The 20,437-nt window shown below is 36.5% G+C and overlaps 1 protein-coding gene across 7 annotated transcripts in view; it reads right to left on the reverse strand.

Moving 5' to 3' along the window:
* The window catches only part of PDE4D (phosphodiesterase 4D), a 1,455,129-nt gene that overhangs the window by 927,169 nt on the left and 507,523 nt on the right, over positions 1–20,437 (reverse strand). For all 7 annotated transcript variants that reach the window (XM_045040042.1, XM_045040038.1, XM_045040044.1 and 4 more), the window contains one exon: positions 13,236–13,465. In XM_045040042.1, coding sequence (XP_044895977.1) covers positions 13,236–13,465 — 230 coding nt within the window. The remainder of the gene's footprint in view (positions 1–13,235; positions 13,466–20,437) is intronic.

The raw sequence follows: 20,437 nt of genomic DNA on the forward strand, positions 1-20,437 counted from the left end.
ATAAACCAAAGGCTCAATAAATATTTGGATGAATGAAACTACAAATAAATCATGAATCCAATTCTTACTATAATTTTACTGAACAGAAAAACACATATTTTTAAGAGAAATCAAGACAGAAAAAAAATAACCACAATCTTGTTATTCCAAAAAATTTAATTAACTTTCATATTCCTTTCCAGTTCTTAGCCACATGCAGGCATATATTTTACAGTGCTGTAACTTTAACACAAATGCACTAGTGTGTTTTGCTTTTCTTCCCAAAAGGCCCCAAGCACTTCCACGGTACCATCTAGTTATCATAATGATCATCTTAATGATGAGATAATGGTCCATGAATGTGAATTTTCATTACCATCCATTCACCGTTTCTGCCAACTGCAAAGAATGACTTTCACTTATAAAGCAGTTTTATAAAAATACTAAATAAACCTAAAATCATTAGCCCTCACTTCAGATTTTTTCAGTGGATACTTAATGGAACATACCAGAAGTTATAAACTAAAATAAGACAATGTGGGTTATGGTCCTTTTTTGTTACAGTTATCCTCTGAAAATCAATTAACTTTTACATTTCTTCTTAAGACAAATGGAGCCCTTTCTGCTTGGGTCTCTGTAGAGTACAACTAATACCCTTTGCTAGGCATTCTATAAATACGATACACTCCACAGTTGCTGAATTCTTGTCAAAAATACTATTTCAGATGGTGAGAATAAACACAGAGAAAAATGACCTTCACAAGGTTACAGAAAAGAAATAAAAATTACATTTGAAGAGGCATGATATCAAGAATTTTAGTCCCAGGTCTTAGCCATGCAACTTTACCAGGTAGATTTAAGTTAGTATTAGCATGAACACAGTGTGCTAGAAGATAAAGTTTGAAAATAATATGTAATATCCAAGTTAAGGGAAAAGCCATACAGACATGCTTTTCTGGTGTTTCATTTTACATTAGTAACTCAATCTAATGAAGAAAGTTTTCTACAAATAATATTTGTCCACATCAAGTTCAATTTCACTCTAGGAGCACCTGGGTGGCTCTGTCATTTGAGTTTCTGTCTCTTGATTTCAGCTAAGGTCATGATCTCATAGTTTTGGGATTGAGCCATGTGTTAGGCTCCACAGTGAATATGGAGCCTGCATGGGATTCTCTCTCTCTCCCTATCTCCCTCTCTCTGTCTCTCAAAATGAATCAATAACCATTTTTTAAAAATTCAATTTTACTCTAGGGGCATGTGGGTGGCTCAGATGGTTGAACATCTGGCTGTTGGTTTTGGCTCAGGTCATGATCTCATGGTTTGTGGGTTCAAGCCCTGCATCAGGCTCTGTGCTGACAATGTGGAGCCTGCTTGGGATTCTCTCTCTTTTTCTCAAAATAAATAAATAAACTTTCAAAAAATTTCAATCTCACTGTAGATTTCACTGCTACAATTGGTAGCATGATGAACTAGAATAATGCTTGAATACCAGAAATAGTATTTAAGAATATTTAAGAAAACAGTATTAAGACAATGATCATTTCTAATAAAGGAAATCCTCAAAATAAAAACCCTAATGCTATTCAAAATACCTAAGTTCTTATTATAACTGGAAAAATAATTACAGCTAAATATTAAAAAAAAAACCCAGTTGTTTAACATAGAATAATACTCTGACTGAAAAGATAATACACATTAAAAAAAAGATCAGATCCTTCACCATACTCCACAGCCTATATCTAGGACACAGCTGAGTAACTTGAAAGACGCAAAATTCCCCCCATACCACAAGCTGCTGCTATTTCCAAAAGATGAAAAATATGAAATCCTGAGAAGCAGTGAACGCCATTGTGGACCTGATCATTTGTAGTATGACAACCTCAGTGGCCTTTCCAAAAGATTAGTAACTATGCTACACTTCTGCTTCCCTGAATCTGTCAAAAGACAGCTGGACAGATTCTTGAATGCGTTTTGGAATTCAGCTATAATAATCAAAATAGTCAGAGAACCACCTGAGATAGAAGATCTTCTTCTCCTCTGTGTTCTTCCAGTTCATTATCCTTACACTGTTCTATGATTTCTCTCCCCTGTTCAAATGACTATTCTTGTTCTTCACAAGTATTTCAATTTTTCTAGAAACCTCTTTCCATGGTAAACAGACTTCCATTCATTTTCAGCCTCACTGATGAACAGTTGCCCTACATACTGCCTTCCTCCCAACTTGGTTCTTCACAGAGGAGGTCACTTCCCTGCAGTGCAACCACAGAGAGGCTGCTCCTGTTTTGGGGGCCCAGTGCCTTTCCCCGAGATGGGTTCAGTGCTCTCCTAGTTATTCACGTTAACTTACTGATTGTTACTCTTCCTCTCTTTTGTGAAGCCCTGCTTTGACATTCATGCCAATCAACTCTGCTTCATCAATGCCTTCTGCCAGTCTCCCTGGTCACTATGTCCCATTGACTGAAAAGTGTCTAACTTTTTAGCACTTTGACATCCTGAATCTTGCTATTTGACCTCAGTGTCCATGTGGAAGAGTCACCTCATGTCTAAGTCTCTCAGTTCCTCAACTGTTTCTTTCCCACTGCAGCACCCTCTTCCCTAGCATCCCCCTACATCTTGAAAACATCTTTAATTACCCTCAACACTTAAATCTTAACGTTCAAACATGCTGTCCTCCAAATCTAACTTCCCATCCTTTCAGCCTGTTCAGTTATTCTAATTTCACCTGTTTGCTACCACAGGGGCCTCAAGAGACCTGAACTCTTTTTATATCTACACCTTCTTATATTCACTCATTTCCATTTCCAGCTTAGTTGCCACAATTCATCACTTCTTTCATTCTCATGCAAATACCCCCAATTCCCTTTCTCTATTTTTCAAACACTGCATCCCCACTTTCCAATTTTGGGTCAAACCAACTCCCTAGTTGGTGCTTATACTTCGATGCTCAGTACTACTAGAGAATATTCCAAACACTCAGATGTTGGTTACAAGAAAAATTAATGGTAATGATTATTAACTGCACCTTCAATATGACGAGCTTATCTAACCATGCTAAAGATTTAGTTATCTGAATGCAAACACTGCTTCCTCTTGTCCCTAGACTGTGTCCCTACTGTTCTCCCTGCTGGGTACCATCTCCTTTTAGATCTCAGCTAAGGTGTCAGTTCCTCATAAGCCTACATTAGTTTGCTCCCCTATGATACCTCATATTAGACCCCATGTCCTCAGTCATTTTGTGTTTTATGTCTAACAAACAGGATTGTAGTTGCTATTTTCTTGTTTGTATGCCCTACTGGTTCTAAACTCTATGAAGGAAGAGACTATACTGGTCTTGTGGAGCTTCTCATCTTTCGTTCATAGCATGGTGTAAAGCAAAGTACAGACACTAGCTATTTATTGGATAAATGTATAAGTGTATACATAAGTACATGACTAACAGATGATTGCATAAATGAACATATTCATCAATATAACTTGTGGTTATTCTTTTATATTTATAAAATTTAACTTGATTCTATAACATGAGTGCGAATATATGGCTTCAAGAAATAAAATTAGTGTGAATTAAATCATATTAGGAAAAAAAGAAAGCCAAAGTCAAACATTAACTGGTGCAAAAGAATAAAGAGGGAGAATACTCTTGAAATATATGACCAAAAAATGGGAAAGTTCCAGAAAGTCAATTGTGAAATATAATATTTATTTATTCTAAAATGTATATTCTAAATTTTATTTATGCATTGTAAATTATATGTTTTAAATTATTTATTTATTTATACTCAAGTTTTGAATATCTGTATATAGCCTCCACATAACAAGGGGTGTGTGTATGTATGTGTGTATGTTTATTTACTATAACATTTAGCATTAACTGTAATTTTTTATAGCAATCACATTGGAATATCAGTCAGAATATCCTGAGATAGAACTCATCTAGAAATGTGGGCAAAAGTCTTACCTTTCCCGGGCTCAAACCTACCAACTGTAATATAAATGATGTTAATCCACTAAAGCAAATACATCATCCAGATAAATTACATAAATGACATCAAACAACTTAACAAAATGGCATGCTACTTTAGTTGAATTCTACAGATTTGGAATACTCTAAAAATGCCTGGCATTGTCTACCTTCTGTTAAATGGATATAAGATTCTAAACAAATGAGATAAATAGGTATGACAAATGATACCTAAGTCTTAAATTGTTAAAAAAAAAAAAGCTTCTAATCATCTTGCCAGGATTTTCAACAAAACCAGACCAAAGCAAATAACAACAGAAACACAGATCATATGTTTCCTAGTTCCTTTCCTATATACAGTTTTATTTTAATGAAATCTCTTTGATCTTTGGTAGTGCTCATTGTGGGGGGGAGGGGATATTTTTATACTTTGGTCCTTTCCTAAATATTAGCTGAACACAGGTTCTTGTTCTGGATTTCTCAGAGTAGAGCTCTGCAGTCATTATTAAATTTGAATCAGTGGGTCATATTATGCAGTATATACATAATAATTAAACGAATGTCACTAAGAGTGTTTTCACCGAGGTTTTTTTTTTATGAACATAATATTGCAAGTCAAAAGAATATGACTTTTAAAGAATGTCAACTCTCTCTAAACACTTCAATGATGAATAATTCTGGATTATGTAAGGATGGTCAGGCAGGGGGGTGTTTACGGAAAACAAGCTATCTGAGGAGCTGAAAATTACAATTCCTGAACAAAAATAAAGTGCTTTTATTCAGCTCTGCACTCTGCAGGCCATAGTACTGTGTTCTTCAATCAACTTTTCATAGCAAAACAAATACTTCACTGGGATCATTTTGGGGAAATATAGGATTCCCAACCAAACTATACAATAAAACAAGTAAAGTTAGCATAAAAAAGGTTTGGAAACACATGCAAAGTCAGCACTCTCTTTAGTGTTTTTAAGAACGTGAGAGCCTGGTGACATAGAAATTTTGACTATAAACATAAACCCTTCCTTGGTACATGTTATTTTAGTGACATACATATATAGAGTAAAATACTGTGGTATAGTGTCAGTCCATTGGGGTATCCGTAATTAGAATGCCAGGAAGTACTACAAGAATGAAAAGGTACTATTGTAGTCTGAAAAAGAAATTGGAGTTTGATAATTATCTTATTCTTTTGTAAATTTAGGGCATGACAGACTTCATAAAACATTCAGAGATTCTATGATGTAGGAGGAATAAAGTCAGTGTTATTTAGCTGTTTATTTTAGGTTAGATCCAAGAATTGCTACTGATTCTGAAAAAAAAAAAAAGATATGGTTCCTCAAGATACTATATATTAAAGATAAAGTGTTCTATCAGTCTTACAGTCTAATTTTAATCTTGAAAATCACCAATTTCAAAGCAAAAATAAAACCAGATTTAATTACACAGAGCAAATGTTTCAGAAACAAAAGGCTTGCAATATTTTATGGGTGTTCTGGGAAGTTTTGACAAACACTATGCCCATAAATTACACTTGAATAAATCAAAGACAAAGGAACCCAGCTTCTTTCTCACAGTATCATCAAGACTCTTGGAAGTATTGCTTCCCAATTTCTTTGCATTCATTACTTTTAACTCCAAATCTAGCCCAAGAAACTGTATATCTAAGGAATATTTCACAATCACAATTATGTGTGCCCATTTTCAATTTGAAAAGTTTTGCCTACAGATCTTCCACACAGCTTTCAATAAGAACTTACCAGATAAATGTCTCAAAATTTGAGCACAGATCCAATATGAAGGTGCAAGTCTTGTGGGTACACTCTGAAATACAGCCCTTTTGCTTCTTAATTCCTTAGATTCAAAATATGCCAAAGATGGGATGCCCACTGTTAATACCTTCTTAAATTAAGATCAAATTTCAAAGATAAGATGTCTCCTTAACTAGGCTCCTGTTTTTCTTTTGTTTGGATTTCTTTTTGTTTTCTGTTTTCCTTTTGTTTGGATTTTGATTCAGTAACAAAATACAGAAAATTACCTTTTTTATGTTCACTCTAATGTACTGTGTGTACTCAAGAACACTAGATAGGTAGTTCATCAGAAAATCAATGTTTAACTACCATCTGAGACCAGCTCCTCTGCGAATAGCACATAACTCATGTAAGTATTTCTAGAAGATCCTTGTAAAATGAACCCTTATTTGACTAAAGTAGTCTTTCTCCCTGTGTTGGTGAGTCTGTTTTATTTCTAAGAGTGACCACTTCTTCCCTTAAATTCTTTTCTTTTCTTTTTTTTTTCTTTTGAACACAGTAATACAAATGCACACAGAGTACTTCTCTAGACAGGTAATAGGACACTAGTGATGAGAAATTGTTTCTAATATTCTCTACTCACGCATATTCCTGCATATACATCCATCTAGGGATGTGTCATCATGTCACAAGGGTAAAACTTGCTCCTTGGCTCTCATTTTATTATAGCTGACGCAGTAGTGAAACACAGCTAGAGAGATTTAACACTACTCCCCTGTACCAGCCCTCTGCTCCCACAACTTCTTATCTGTGTGCAGGGAGCAATCTCCACAGGTATGGCAAGCTAAACCCTCCTCAAAGTATCTGGAGGAACATGGACCACCCAGGGAAAGTTAAGTCAGGGTGAGAGATGCGACCAGCGAAAGCTCCTAATTCTTGAGGATGCTGGCCAGAGAAATATGTAGAAGTCAGTAAGGGTTGTTACCCAATTGAATCAAGTAAAAAGAACAGAAAACCAACAAATGCAACAAAAACAAACATGATCTCTTCTAATATTTTCCTAAGTAAGTGTAGCAGTAGCAGTAGCTGATGTTATTACATATTAGGTACTTATAGTACTAAGTATTTTATCCTCACAGCAAACCCATGAGGTAGGGACTTCCATTATTTCGATTTTTCCCTTGAAATATTACAAAGTTGGAATGGTTAAGTAACTTTCCCAAGGTCACAGAGGTAGTAAGTGGTGAGGTAGAATGCAAATTCAACCTGTCTGCATCCTAACCACTTACTATTCTGCCACCACAAAAATGTCATTTCATTCTCCATGTTTCTGTGCCTGCCCCCTTAGTACATTAAGATGTCCCATTTGCTACCATTCAATGTTCAAGGGACAACTGTCCTTGTCTCTAAGTAAAACTTCCCTTGAGGTTAAGAGTCCTTCTTATCACCTGTTTTCCTTTTATTAAGCTGTGTCCATTTTCCACTTCCATTTTCCTCTCCACCTTACACACTGCCCTCTTTTCCTTTTCACTGTTCTTTCCCCTTCATCTGCTTATTCTCCTTTCTCCTTTGTCCCACTCCATTGCCATCTCTCTTATCCTCATTTCCTTGACCTCTCACTATTACACTTTTCCCTACACACACACACACACACACACACACACACACACACACATACTCACACACATGTGCACACATTTCAGAGGTCCTTACTGTTACCACCATTAGAAGTAAATAGAAAGTAAAAATGGAAGCAATGGTCTGAGAGAAGATATTTTATAATGCATATATCCAACAGAGGACTCTAGAATATATAAACAGCCCCCAGAAATCAGTAAGTGAAAGAAAAACTGGATAAATTTTTAAATGGGCATAGCATAAAATACGTTATTCATAAGTTAAATAAACATATTAGTAGCTAAACAATACTACCTGTCATCAGATATATAAAGCATAGTAAGATACTGCTCACTACACATTCACCAGAACTGATAAAATGAAACATTAAGAACACCAAGTGAGGTTGAGGATGCAGAGCAAATGGAACTACCACACATTGCCAGTGGGAGAGTAAAATAGTATATCACTTGGAAAATTGTTAGGCAGTAACTAAAATAAACATATGCTTACCTATGACTCCGACATTACGCCCCTAGGAATATAACCAAGAGAAATAATTGCGTATATCCACCAAAAGACTTGTATGCAAAAGTACACAGCAATTTTACTCATAATACATGCTCCCCATACAAGAAATATCTCAAATGTCCATCAATAAGAGAGTGTGGATAAATAAATTATGGTATGCTCACACAGTGGAATACTGCACTACAATAAAAAAGAGCAAACTGTTGATACATACACCAACATGGATAAATATCAAAAACCATTTTAAGTGATAGCAGCCAAACACAAAGAGTGCTTACAATACAATCCCATTTATATGATGTCCAAGAAGGGGCCAAACTAATTTTCAGTGATAGGAGTTAGCAAGCTACATGGTGATTACATGGGTGTATAAATACATAAAATTTTATCGAGATATATACTTAACAGTTGCATATTCTACTGCGTGTAAACTATCCCTTAATAAAAAAAAAAAAATTTTATGGCGCATCTGGGTGGCTCAGTTGGCTGAGTGTCTGACTTCAGCTCAGGTCATGATCTCATGGTTCATGAATTTTAGCCCTGCATCAAACTCTGGGCTGACGGCTTAGATGGAGAGGGAACCTGGGTGGCTCAGTCAGTCGAGTGTCCAATTTCAGCTTAGGTCATGATCACAAAGTTGGTGAGTTCAAGCCCCACATTGGGCTTGCTGCTGCCAGTACAGAGCGTGCTTCAGATCCTGTCCTCCTCTTTATTTGCCCCTCCCCCATTCGTGCTCGCTCTGTCTCTCTCTCTCTCAAAAATAAAATATGAACATTAAAAAATGTAAATGGAGAAAAACACTTAAGAGAGAAATATGAAAATCTATGACATTCCAAATTATTCCTTTGCCAAGTTCATAGCATTTCTTTTTTTTAATATGAAATTTATTGCCAAATTGGTTTCCATACAACACTCAGTGCTTATCTCAACAGATGCCCTCCTCAAAGCCCATCAATGCCCATCACCCACCTTCCCCTCCTTCCCACCCCCTATCAACCCTCAGTTTATTCTCAGTTTTTAAGAGTCTCCTATGGTTTGGCTCTCTCCCTCTCTAACTTCTTTTTTTCCTTCCTCTCCCCCATGGTCTATTGTTAAGTTTCTCAGGATCCACATAAGAGTAAAAACATACGATATCTTTCTCGTATGACTTATTTCACTTAGCATAACACTCTCCAGTTCCATCCACATTGCTACAAAAGGCCATATTTCATTCTTTCTCATTGCCAAGTAGTATTCCATTGTGTATATAAACCACAATTTCTTTATCCATTCATCAGTTGGTGGACATTTAGGCTCTTTCCATAATTTGGCTCTTGTTGAAAGTGCTGCTGTAAACATTGGGGTAGAAGTGCCCCTATGCACCAGCACTCCTGTATCCCTTGGGTAAATTCCTAGCAGTGCTATTGCTGGGTCATAGGGTAGATCTAGTTTTAATTTTTTGAGGAACCTCCACACTGTTTTCCAGAGTGGCTGCACCAGTTTGCATTCCCACCAACAGTGCAAGAGGGTTCCCGTTTCTCCACATCCTCTCCAACATCTATAGTCTCCTGATTTGTTCATTTTAGCCACTCTGACTGGTGTGAGATAGTATCTGAGTGTGGTTTTGATTTGTATTTCCCTGATGAGGAGTGATGTTGAGCATCTTTTCATGTGCTTGTTGGCCATCTGGATGTCTTCTTTAGAGAAGTGTCTATTCATGTTTTCTGCCCATTTCTTCACTGGGTTATTTGCTTTTTGGGTGTGGAGTTTGGTGAGCTCTTTATAGATTTTGGATACTAGCCCTTTGTCTGATATGTCATTTGCAAATATCTTTTCCCATTCCGTAGTTCATAGCATTTCAAACCATTAACAGATGTCCTTCTTCTGTGAGAGTCAATACACAGCCCTGAAGTCAGAGTGACCCTATCCCATATGGAAAGCTAACTGATGTATACATTGAAGGTTTTCAACATCTCAGATCTTACAATTCTGTTTTGTCATCCTTGAAAGTTTGTAAAGGTTGCTTAATCACAATACACAAAAGCTCAGACATGTTAGGCTTATTTATAGAGTTGTTAAACAGCATACATTTGAGCACATTTAAAGCACCTGGTCAAAACAACCCAAAGTAGAACTGTGGAACTGTTCATTCTAAAAGGCTCTCTCAATTTCAGTATCTTGACCCAGACACTTCATTAGGAAGGTAATAGCTGCAGGCCAAAGTTCCCTTCAAAAAATAGTTACTCTTGGGGCCACAATGTGTCTTTCTAAAGGGGTTGCATAAGCCTCTAGACCCACTGTGTGATACCTGACAGAGCAAGTTTCTGGTGTGCTGATACACAGGAAGAAAGAACAAAAAGTTATGATGTTAAGAAATTAAGGAAAATAAATCCAAAGGACATGAAAAGCCTCCTTTCCCATCAAAGATTTACAATTACCAGTGTCTCAGTGTAGGTTGATGAAGAGACCTGGTGGCAGGCTTACCTTCAACAACAAGGAACTGAGACAACTTGGCTAAAATAGTCTCAATTCCCCATTAGCCCTTTCTCTGAAGGAATCTGGGGGTTTGGTTAACTGAAGTGGCTACAGGATGTAAGCCCTAACTTTACCTTCTGCTTCCCTTCCAAAGCTTAGATATTCCAGAAAATTATACACCTGATTTTTATAGTTCTCAAATACTCAATTCACAAATAATTTTTGCCTCAGAATGTAATAATAGTCCCTTTCATACATTCTTAGTCTTTGTTTCTTGTTAGTCACGCTTGTCCATGGTTTCTCCTGGCTGACTTCATGTACAAATTACCCTGGTTTCACCTTTCTAAAAGACAAACTCTTTCCTCCAAAATACTGAATAAGTTTGCAAATGGTAAGCACAATTTCACTTACACTTGATTCTTAGATTCTTATTAAGAAGGAAACAAACTTTGAACCAAGGTAAGTATAACCATACTGACAATTCTCTATTTGGCACTTAGAGACTATTTGTTTTTAGCAACACATTTAAATGTAATTAATTGAGTTAGGTTTTTACCTAAGAATTTTAATTATATACATGGCCAACTATATAGAGATATATTAGATCTATTGCATTATTTTCTTTTAATAGCAGATGATATAACATGAGGTTTGAATGAGAAATCATGGTTAGCCATCGAATTCTTTTAGATACCAAAGTTAAATGAATGAATCACGGCTGAAATTTATTTAAATTTTAACTATATTCTCTTCTTACTCAAATGTAGACAAAACAAGATAATGATTCTAAGATAAACCTGCTGTGCAGAAAAGAGTTAACATCAGTCCTGTGACATTATCTTCAGAAAAGCCTGTTTGAAAGTTTGCCCTTGGCTGGTATCTAGAAACTGGGATTTCAGGAGACTGCCCACCATTCCCTAAATGCTAAGAGACATTCACTGTGCCTAACCTGGTTCTAAAAGAGAAAAAAAAGTGGTTTGTGCTGAACAACTGCTTTCCCTCTGGGAATCTGAAATTTAGGCATAGGCTGGATAGAGGGTGCCTAAGTGACCAGCCCCCAGTAAAAATTCTGATCACTGAGTCTATTTTTTATTTCCTGGGTTTTTATCTTGCTTTTTTTTTTTAACTGTGGTAAGAACATTTAGCATGAGATCTCCCCTGACTAATTTTTAAGCGCACAACACAATGTTGTTCATTATAGGCATAATGATACAGATCTCTAGAGCTGATTCATTTTGCATAATTGAAATGATATACCCATTGAATAGCAATTTCCCATTTCCCTACCCTTAGCCCCGGGCAACCCCCTTATCTTTCTGTGAGTTGCACCGTTTCACATTCCTCACACAAGCACCAAGTCTTTCAGAGGTTTTTCTGGTATAAGACTTATCCGGTGACACATTTCACAGGTGTTGTCACAGCTCACTTCTAGAGGAATTAAGGGCATCCTGTCTGACTCTACTGTAATTGGAGACTCTAGGAAGCTTCCGGCTGCTTTCCTACAGATTTTGCCCCATGTGCCTTTCTCTTTGCTGATTTTGCTTTGTGTTCTTTGGCTGTAATAAATCTCAGCCATGAATAGGACTATTGGCTGAGCCCTGCGAGCTCATCTAGCAAATCATGGAATCTAGGGGAAGTCTTGGTGACCCCTGACTCAATCCCTGATATCTGGGAATCCTGCCCTATACACAGATGAACAGTAGTAGTTCATCTTTGATCCCAAAGAGAGGGCAAATCAGTTTTTTGAGACAGTATTTTTCAATGTTCAGGTCAAGCTGCCATATAAAATTCCCAACTGCTTCAGTGTGTTTGATCAATAAGTGTACAATCTTCCTTACATACACGGTTCATCAAAAACAAAAACCAAAGACAACTAGACACATATTTCCACTTTCCATTTCTTTAAGAATTTGGTATATTCTTACTTACCTAGTAGTAATTTCTTCATACCTTTTAATAACACAAGTCCTTTGACCTGGTCTCTAACAATTCAAACTAAACTCAGTATCATAGAGGGCAGTTACTAGCAAAATGTCTTCTAATTACAACTTTTCTAACAACTTCTAGGAAAATCCAGAAGCACCTTTCCTAGACATGCCTTCAATTTGGCGGAGAATGGGGAAGAATCACATTTGTCACCTAACAAATTGCTTTGTTCTCATAATCTTAGCGAATGCTCTAGAGTCTTTCCAAATATGGGCCACTGGCTTCTTCCTTTCTTTCCTATTCAATCTTCTTAAAAATGCAGCTGACCAAAACAGCAAAGAATGGATGTGCCCATTATCCATACTTTCTTTCTCAATGTTTACCTGGCAACATTGCTCTTAAAGAGTAAAATCTCCATTGCTAAAGAGCAGAGAAGAACAAAAACACAACTATTCTGCAAAGTCAGCAATACAAAAGTTATTGAATGATGGAGACAGTGACTGTGTGTGATCCTTCCATAACTAACACTATATAAAACCACCTCCTTTTGGGAACTGAAACAGTATTCTGGTAAGCAACACCTTGATGTGTCAAAGGCCAAATTACTAGCCTCCTGAATATAATTGCTTATTTCCTTGGATTCTTATTACATGACAATCTATTCTTGATTCAAAATTCATTTTGTACCAGTGAACATGACCTACTGTTTCCAGATATGTATGCCTATGTATTAATGTGTTAATTAGTTCTCATGTATTAAGAATTTTTTTATTAAATCACATATGACCAATATTAATTTTCCAAGTCCAAGTCTCCTTTCTTAGATGTTTATTCTCATTCACCAATACCTGTTCAACTCCTCTGTGTAAAACCGTTTGACTAAAACAGCTTCTCCTGTAGAGGTAGAGACATTTTCCTCCCAATCAAATCAGGCAATGAGCCACAAAATCTCAAAAGACCAAAGATAACAATCACCATCCAAAATATAAAACGGGAAAATGTTGCCCAGAGGCACTCACCCACTGGAGTCTGCAGAAGTGATAGCAATCAGTGGTAGAATCTTCAGAGGGAGGCTGGTCGGTCTGGGAATGTTCTCTGATTCACTTTTCAAGTCTGCTTGTTCCAACTGTCTGAAGGCAAGAGGGGGAAGCTGAACATTGCGGCAAGAAAGTCTCCGTACAAGATAGGGTTCCATTCCTCGGAAAGGGTCTTCCTCTTCATTACTGGAATGCAGTGTTTCCTCAGAAGCCTAAGGCAAAAGGTGAAGACAGTACAGTACTCAATAATGATGGCTTTACACTTTTGGAGAGAGAAATTAAGGGAAATTATATATGAAAAAATATATTTATTTTATTTTATTATATATATAATTTATATTTTATTTTGTGTGTGTGTATATATATATATCATTTATTTTGTTATATATATAACATTTATTTTGTATGTGTTTGTGTATATATACATATATATATATATATAACAATGAAGCAACAATACTAACAGAAATATTTTATGAAAAGATCAGAATAACTGAAATCTAGATTTATTTTCAAAAGAATAAATTTGTTCATCAATATATTTAGATAAGGATCAGTGGTTGCAGTTAACTGATCTCCAATAATATTAGAATTTATTAACTCCGTGCATGAATTCTATAAAATCAAGGGCAAGTCAAAATAGTTTTCTACCTTCTAAAAGATGACTTATAGAAAATTAATATATACATATCTTCACATATGACATAGGTATACATACATGCCTATGAAGAACAAGGGAGAAAATAAGTTATATTCTTTTTCTTTTCATACTTAGGGCCATAGTTATAACACATATTTTCACATGTTATGTGTCACTTGGATAAATATTCTATGCAAAGTTTTATAGTAAGATTTTTTAAGGGGAATTAAAAAAAGGACATGAAAAGGAAAGCTGAGAGACCAGCAGATCATAGCTGAATTTTGCAAATTAGATCCTTATTATACATATGCAGAGGCAAATCAAGCTTAGAATAAAGTAGAAAACTTAGTATTTTGATGCTAGTTGGAAAAAATATAATGTTCCATGAGCAATTCCCAGTGGTTGGAAAGTCTACTCGAGCAATGTTTATTATATCCATGTATTCAGAATGACAGAATCACCGACTGTTACCAGATAACATGCTGGGTTCTAGAGTCTTTGTGTTGCCACATTCTCCTATCATATTCTTAGAGTACTGCTGAATCTCCCTGTGTTTTCTGTTTCTTTATTAGAAACATAATAAAGTATATTGCTCACTACCTGCAATGTGATACACAATCATAAATAGCAGTTTTGTTTCCTTCTGAGTTTTACAGGTAAAGAAACTCTCCCTGGGAATCAAAGTACTTTTCCAAAATTTAGGCTGTCCATTATATGTTAAAAATGGACTTTGGAGGCACCTGGGTGGCTGAGTCAGTGTAGCATGCGACTCTTGATTTTGGTTCAGGTCATGATCTCACTGTTCGTGAGCTCAAGGCCCACAGTGGGCTCTGCGCTGACAGCGTGGAGCCTGCTTGGGATTCTTTTTCTCTTCCTTTCTCTTGGTTCCTCCCCCACTTGTGCTCTCTCCCTACCTATCTCTTTCTCTCAAAATAAACTTAAAAATTGTGTTTTAATAATTGACTTTGAAGATGTGCCTGGGTAGTTCAGTCGGTTAAGCATCCAACTTCGGCTTAGGTCAACATTTTTAAAACTTGACTTTGGAGAGCCCACCCCTAATTTAGAGTTTCTGTTGCGCTTCTTATTATACTAATACCTTTAGATAAGTAAGGTCCATTGTCCTTTTGAACACAGAGGATAATGATTTTTACCACTCAAAGTTATTGTCTGGACCAGAGATACGAAGTATTTAAAGCACCAATAACTAGCGCAGTTTGCACTCAACAAAATGGCAGCTAGTATTATTATAATCCAAGCTAATTTCCTTTATATTTTCAGAGCACTATACTGCCTTTGATACTTTATTTATCCACATCATTTCTATATAGAGAATTTGTCTGTTTCTGGTTTAGACCTTGAAAAATGTGAAAAGATAGGCAATAGCGTACTCTGTTCACCCATGGATTTTATTATCTAATTTTATGCGTAAGTAGAATAAAATAAGGGCAATGAGAAGGTCAAGAAAAAGTCTAAGCTAAAATCAAAGTTCATTTGTTTCAAACCTAGATATGAAGATCCAGATTCTGCAAATCTGTGCTTTGAGGACTCTACTTGCTTTGCAGAACAACATTAATAATAATAATGGCCTTACAAAGGAGGCAGTCTTGCCATTTCTAACAACACAGATGCACCTTGAAAGCATTATGCTAAGTGAAATATGTCAGAAAAAAACAAATTCTGTATGATCTCACCTGTATGTAGAATCTAAGAGAAAAAAAAAAAACTCATAGAAAACAGAGGTCAGATTTGTGGTTACCAGAAGCAGGAGTGCAGGGAGAGGAAATTGAATGAAAGCAATCAAAAGGAACAAACTTGCAATTATAAGTAAGTACTAGGGATATAGTGTACAATGTGGTGAGTTTAGTTGATATTGCTATATATATACATATATATATATATATATATATATATATATGTATATATATGAAAGTTGTTGAGAGTAAATCCTAAGAGTTCATTACGAGGATTTTTTTTTCTTTTCCTTTTAGTATCTATTTGAAATGATGCCTGTTAACTAAACTTATTGTGGTCATGATTTCACATTTGTAAGTCAAAACACAATGTTGTTAAACTTATATACTTATATACTGTATGTCAATTATAACTCAGCAAAACAGAGAACAAATTTAATAATAACAATGACCAATATTTATTGACTCCTTATTAAATGGTACTGTGTTTTACATATACCAACTCATATAAATTTTATTGAAATTTTCTGAGTTGGGTCGTATTACTTTTCCCATTTTACACATAAAGAAACAGAGACCTATAAAACAGCATACCTTCAGCCATATGATTAGTAGGATAACCCTTCCAGTTTGCCTGGCATTGTAAGTTCCATGTCTGCAGAAACCCCCCAGTCCCAAACTAGGATGGTTGAATATCCTACAATCAAGATCCAAAACCAAATCTCTTTCAGTTAAAGGTGCAGCTACTAACAACTATGTTTTACTACTTCTAACAAGTATGATATGGCAGGGTGCAGACTACCAGAAAAGAACATATATACTCATCGACCAAAATTTAATAAGCCTCACATTTTCATTAAAATAATAGTAATAGTAACAACAACAACAACAACAACAGAACTGAAATCAGGACAGCCTATTAATAATAACCCTTGTTGGGGCGCCTGGGTGGCTCAGTTGGTTAAGCGGCCGACTTCGGCTCAGGTCATGATCTCGCGGTCAGTGAGTTCGAGCCCCGCATCGGGCTATGTGCTGACAGCTCAGAGCCTGGAGCCTGTTTCAGATTCTGTGTCTCCCTCTCTCTGACCCTCCCCCGTTCATGCTCTGTCTCTCTCTGTCTCAAAAATAAATAAACGTTAAAAAAAATTTAAAAAAATAATAACCCTTGTTGATTAAATCAGGAGATAGAGTTTCCTGGCCCAACTTTGCCATTAATTACTTTTATGCTGTTCAGAAGTCACTGAAGCTGTCGGGCTTTAATTTCCTTAGACATAAAATTGAGAAGTTGTACAAAATGACCCTTAAGACCACTTTCAGTTTTGAATACTCTGATTTTAAATAGCCAATGGCAAAATCAATGTTTAGGGAGACGGCGATAACAGAAAACAAAGAGAAAAGGTATACATGTAACATTCTTAGCTTTTATTTTTTTTTAATTTTTTTTAACGTTTATTTATTTTTGAGACAGAGAGAGACAGAGCATGAACAGGGGAGGGGCAGACAGAGAGGGAGACACAGAATCTGAAACAGGCTCCAGGCTCTGAGCTGTCAGCACATAGCCCGATGCGGGGCTCTAACTCACGGACCGCGAGATGATGACCTGAGCCGAAGTCGGACGCTTAACCACCAAGCCACCCAGGCGCCCCCATTCTTAGCTTTTAGATTGAGAAAGTGAGCCTCTGTGTGTTTGTGAAGTTCTGTGTGTTCATCTAAGGACACAAGTGCAGAATGAACCCACATTCTGGGATTGCTAACAGGTCATAATCCGCCTTACACATTTCTCAAGAAGTTAATGACTGAAGTGTATAGATACCCTTCTTCAGGATGAACACAGAAAAGAACAAAGGATGAGTCTAGCAGAGCTGAACACTGAACGCAACTGGCCAAAGCTAATATATTTTTATAAGTGCTAAACTGCCCACTCTGATAATAGCATTGCTACTGCAAAAACACTTTATATAATCCAGGCTATCTGATTAAAGACTTAATGTTTGTGACATTGTCTTTTAGATAAAACCACCTCAAGAGGTAACCTCTTTTGAGAGAACAACCTATATTAAAAATAAAGTGGTGTTTTTATCTTGACAATAAAAATGATAAAACAGTGTATGCCTGTATCCTAACATTTCCATTCAAAAACAATATGACAAATGGTTTTTTAAAAATTCCAGATCCATGTGCATCAATGATCTTTCAAAAATAAAAAGAACAAGCCTTATTCTGGAAAGCAATGTAAAACTGACTACTGGGACAACATATATCTTATTGCTGGAAAATGGCATTTTTGCAAAGGCTGAAGGGATAAGATAGTATTTATAATATCTCTAAGCAATCACTTCTTAAAATGTGGTGCTCAAACACCCTGCATGAAAATCACAGACAGTGCCTGTTAAACTTCAGATTCCCAGGCCCTGTTCCAGATCTGCATAATGAGAATCTCTATGACTAGGGCCTGGGAGTCTCAATCAGTCTCAAGGATGATTCCTATGCATACTAAAACTTGGAAGCAATAATTTTGCATTTTAGACATAGTCCAATAAGAATGGCAAAGATCCAAGTACAAAGATGTTCACTCCAGCTTATGTATAATAATGAACAACTGGATGTGATGTAATTGTTGTATTGAAGGATTGGCTTAATAAATTTTGATTTATCATATTATGAAATACTAGGAGGTTGTTAAGGCACGAGCATATGTGATAATGGTTATGATATAACATTGACTAAGAAAAACAGATTACAAAGTGATATTATTTTTGTAAAACAAGGCTCAAACAAAACAATAAAAATTTAACATATTGTATTCATAGAAAAATTATGGACAGATATATCCCAATTTTCTAAAATGGCTTTTTCTGAGTGACAGTATTGGCGGTGATTTTCATATTTTTGTTTATTACCACCTCTTATATTTTCCACCAAAAATGTAATATTTAGGGACTAAAAAGTATAGCGAAAGTCTCAGTAATAAAATAATATTTACCTTGTTATTGATTCAACTCAGAAATATCACTTACTTAGCTTTAAGATATACAATATCAAAAGAGAAAAAACACTACAATGTTTGAATGAGTTTAATGCAAACCTGTTAAGTTGTAATAAAATGAAATTCCCTTTGGTAATTAAACAATTTATTTGGAATAGATTTAAAAAATAACTTTGAAATAATTCTTTTCACTGATAGGACAAATATGTCTCTGAAAGGCATACCTAAAGAAAACAAGCCCATAATAATTAAGACTTATAATAACTGAGTGAACATTAAATATGTTATTATTATCATTTTATTATTTTCTTCTTTGTTTTCTTCAGCTTCTGTGCACAGTATTTAATTTCTTTGTTCTCTTTTTCCATCCCAAAGTAGATGGCAAATCAGTTTGCAAAGCCCTAAGAATGGGGACCTACACATAACTGGTGTTAAATAAATTGCTATGATTGCTGATAATCTCATAGTTTTTGATATTTGTTTCATTTGTGTATATAAAAATGAAGTTTTCTAAAGAGAAATTACCATAAAATGTATACACAGTGGCATTGGAGGACAGAATGTTTCTTTCTGGGCACACAGCTACATCACATTTCTAGACTGGGTTGCAGGTAGTTGTAGAGGTATCGATGGTGTTATATGACATGCAACAGTTTACACAAGCCAAGGAAATGTATGCCACTTTCACATCCGGCCCATAAAAACTGTGAGAATAACCCTTCCTTTGTCTCACCATCTGTAATCTCTTGCCATATACTGAAGATGGTGGAGACAAAAGATGGAAGTCACGGTTCCTAAATCCCTCTTCACGGGAGAGTCACTTGACAATCAAAAACATTTAATGTGGGCTACATGAGCCACACATAATTTTTCCATCTGGGAAGCCATTAAAATTGGGGGTTTCCTTATTACAGCTAGTGTTATATGTAGAATCACATCTCTATTCTTTGAGTTCAATTTAACTTAATCATGACATCATCCTTTCCTAGTTAAATTCTTGAATTAAGAACTGATGAAGTCTCTACTACCTTCCATGTTTGTGTAGGGAGCTGGAAATACAGTTGAGTGAGGCACTTCCTCTCCCTTAAGTGCTGACATTCATTTAGGGAGAAAGATAAATAGACAATAGCCAGTAGAATGACAGCTGCACAGAAGTTAGGGCCCTTTGGATACAGAGGTAGGGTGACACTTTTGCGAGTGAAAGAGGTTTCTAACGCAAGTAGAAAACTCAGACTTTCTGAGGCAAACTGAGCTCTATGATTCTACTTCCCCAAAATGTTTGCTTGGGGGATCCTCTGTCTCTTACATCTTAGCAATGCCCTAAGGTACTCTCTTTCCACAGTCTTTCTCCACATCTGACATACTGCTGGTTGAAAACCTCAGGAGCTTCCTGAGTGAATCTGAAACTGTCCCCACTCACAAAGAGGGCAGGGAGAGAGAAGCGGGAGACACAGGTCCTCCCCAGTTAGCAGGACACAGGCAGACCCAGCCCGGGAAGTTACAGGAGGTGGGTGGTGAGCGCTGCCAGCAGCCGCCACAATCTTGAGTTTATGCAGACGCCTCACCTGAGCTCGGTCACAGACACCCCGAAGTTGTCAACAGCACATTGCTCCCTCAAGGTTGCGCCCTTAAAGTCAGCTCCTGCTGTGGAAAGCATGTGTGGAAGGTACAGTCCCAGGACCCATGGAGGTGAGGAGCCTCTGAGTGCCCGGATCCAGCCGGCGGGTCAGCTGGAGGTCACTACCTCCCCATGACCTCCTGGGACACTGCACCGGTGGGGTGGCTGTCATAACCTCTCACACCCTCTTCCACAATGAGCTCTGAGCAGTCATTAAGGGGTTCCCCCCTGAGGGAGGCAGCCTTTTGG

Source organism: Felis catus, chromosome A1 (assembly GCF_018350175.1).
Source record: "Felis catus isolate Fca126 chromosome A1, F.catus_Fca126_mat1.0, whole genome shotgun sequence".
NCBI classification, from domain to species: Eukaryota; Metazoa; Chordata; class Mammalia; order Carnivora; family Felidae; genus Felis; species Felis catus.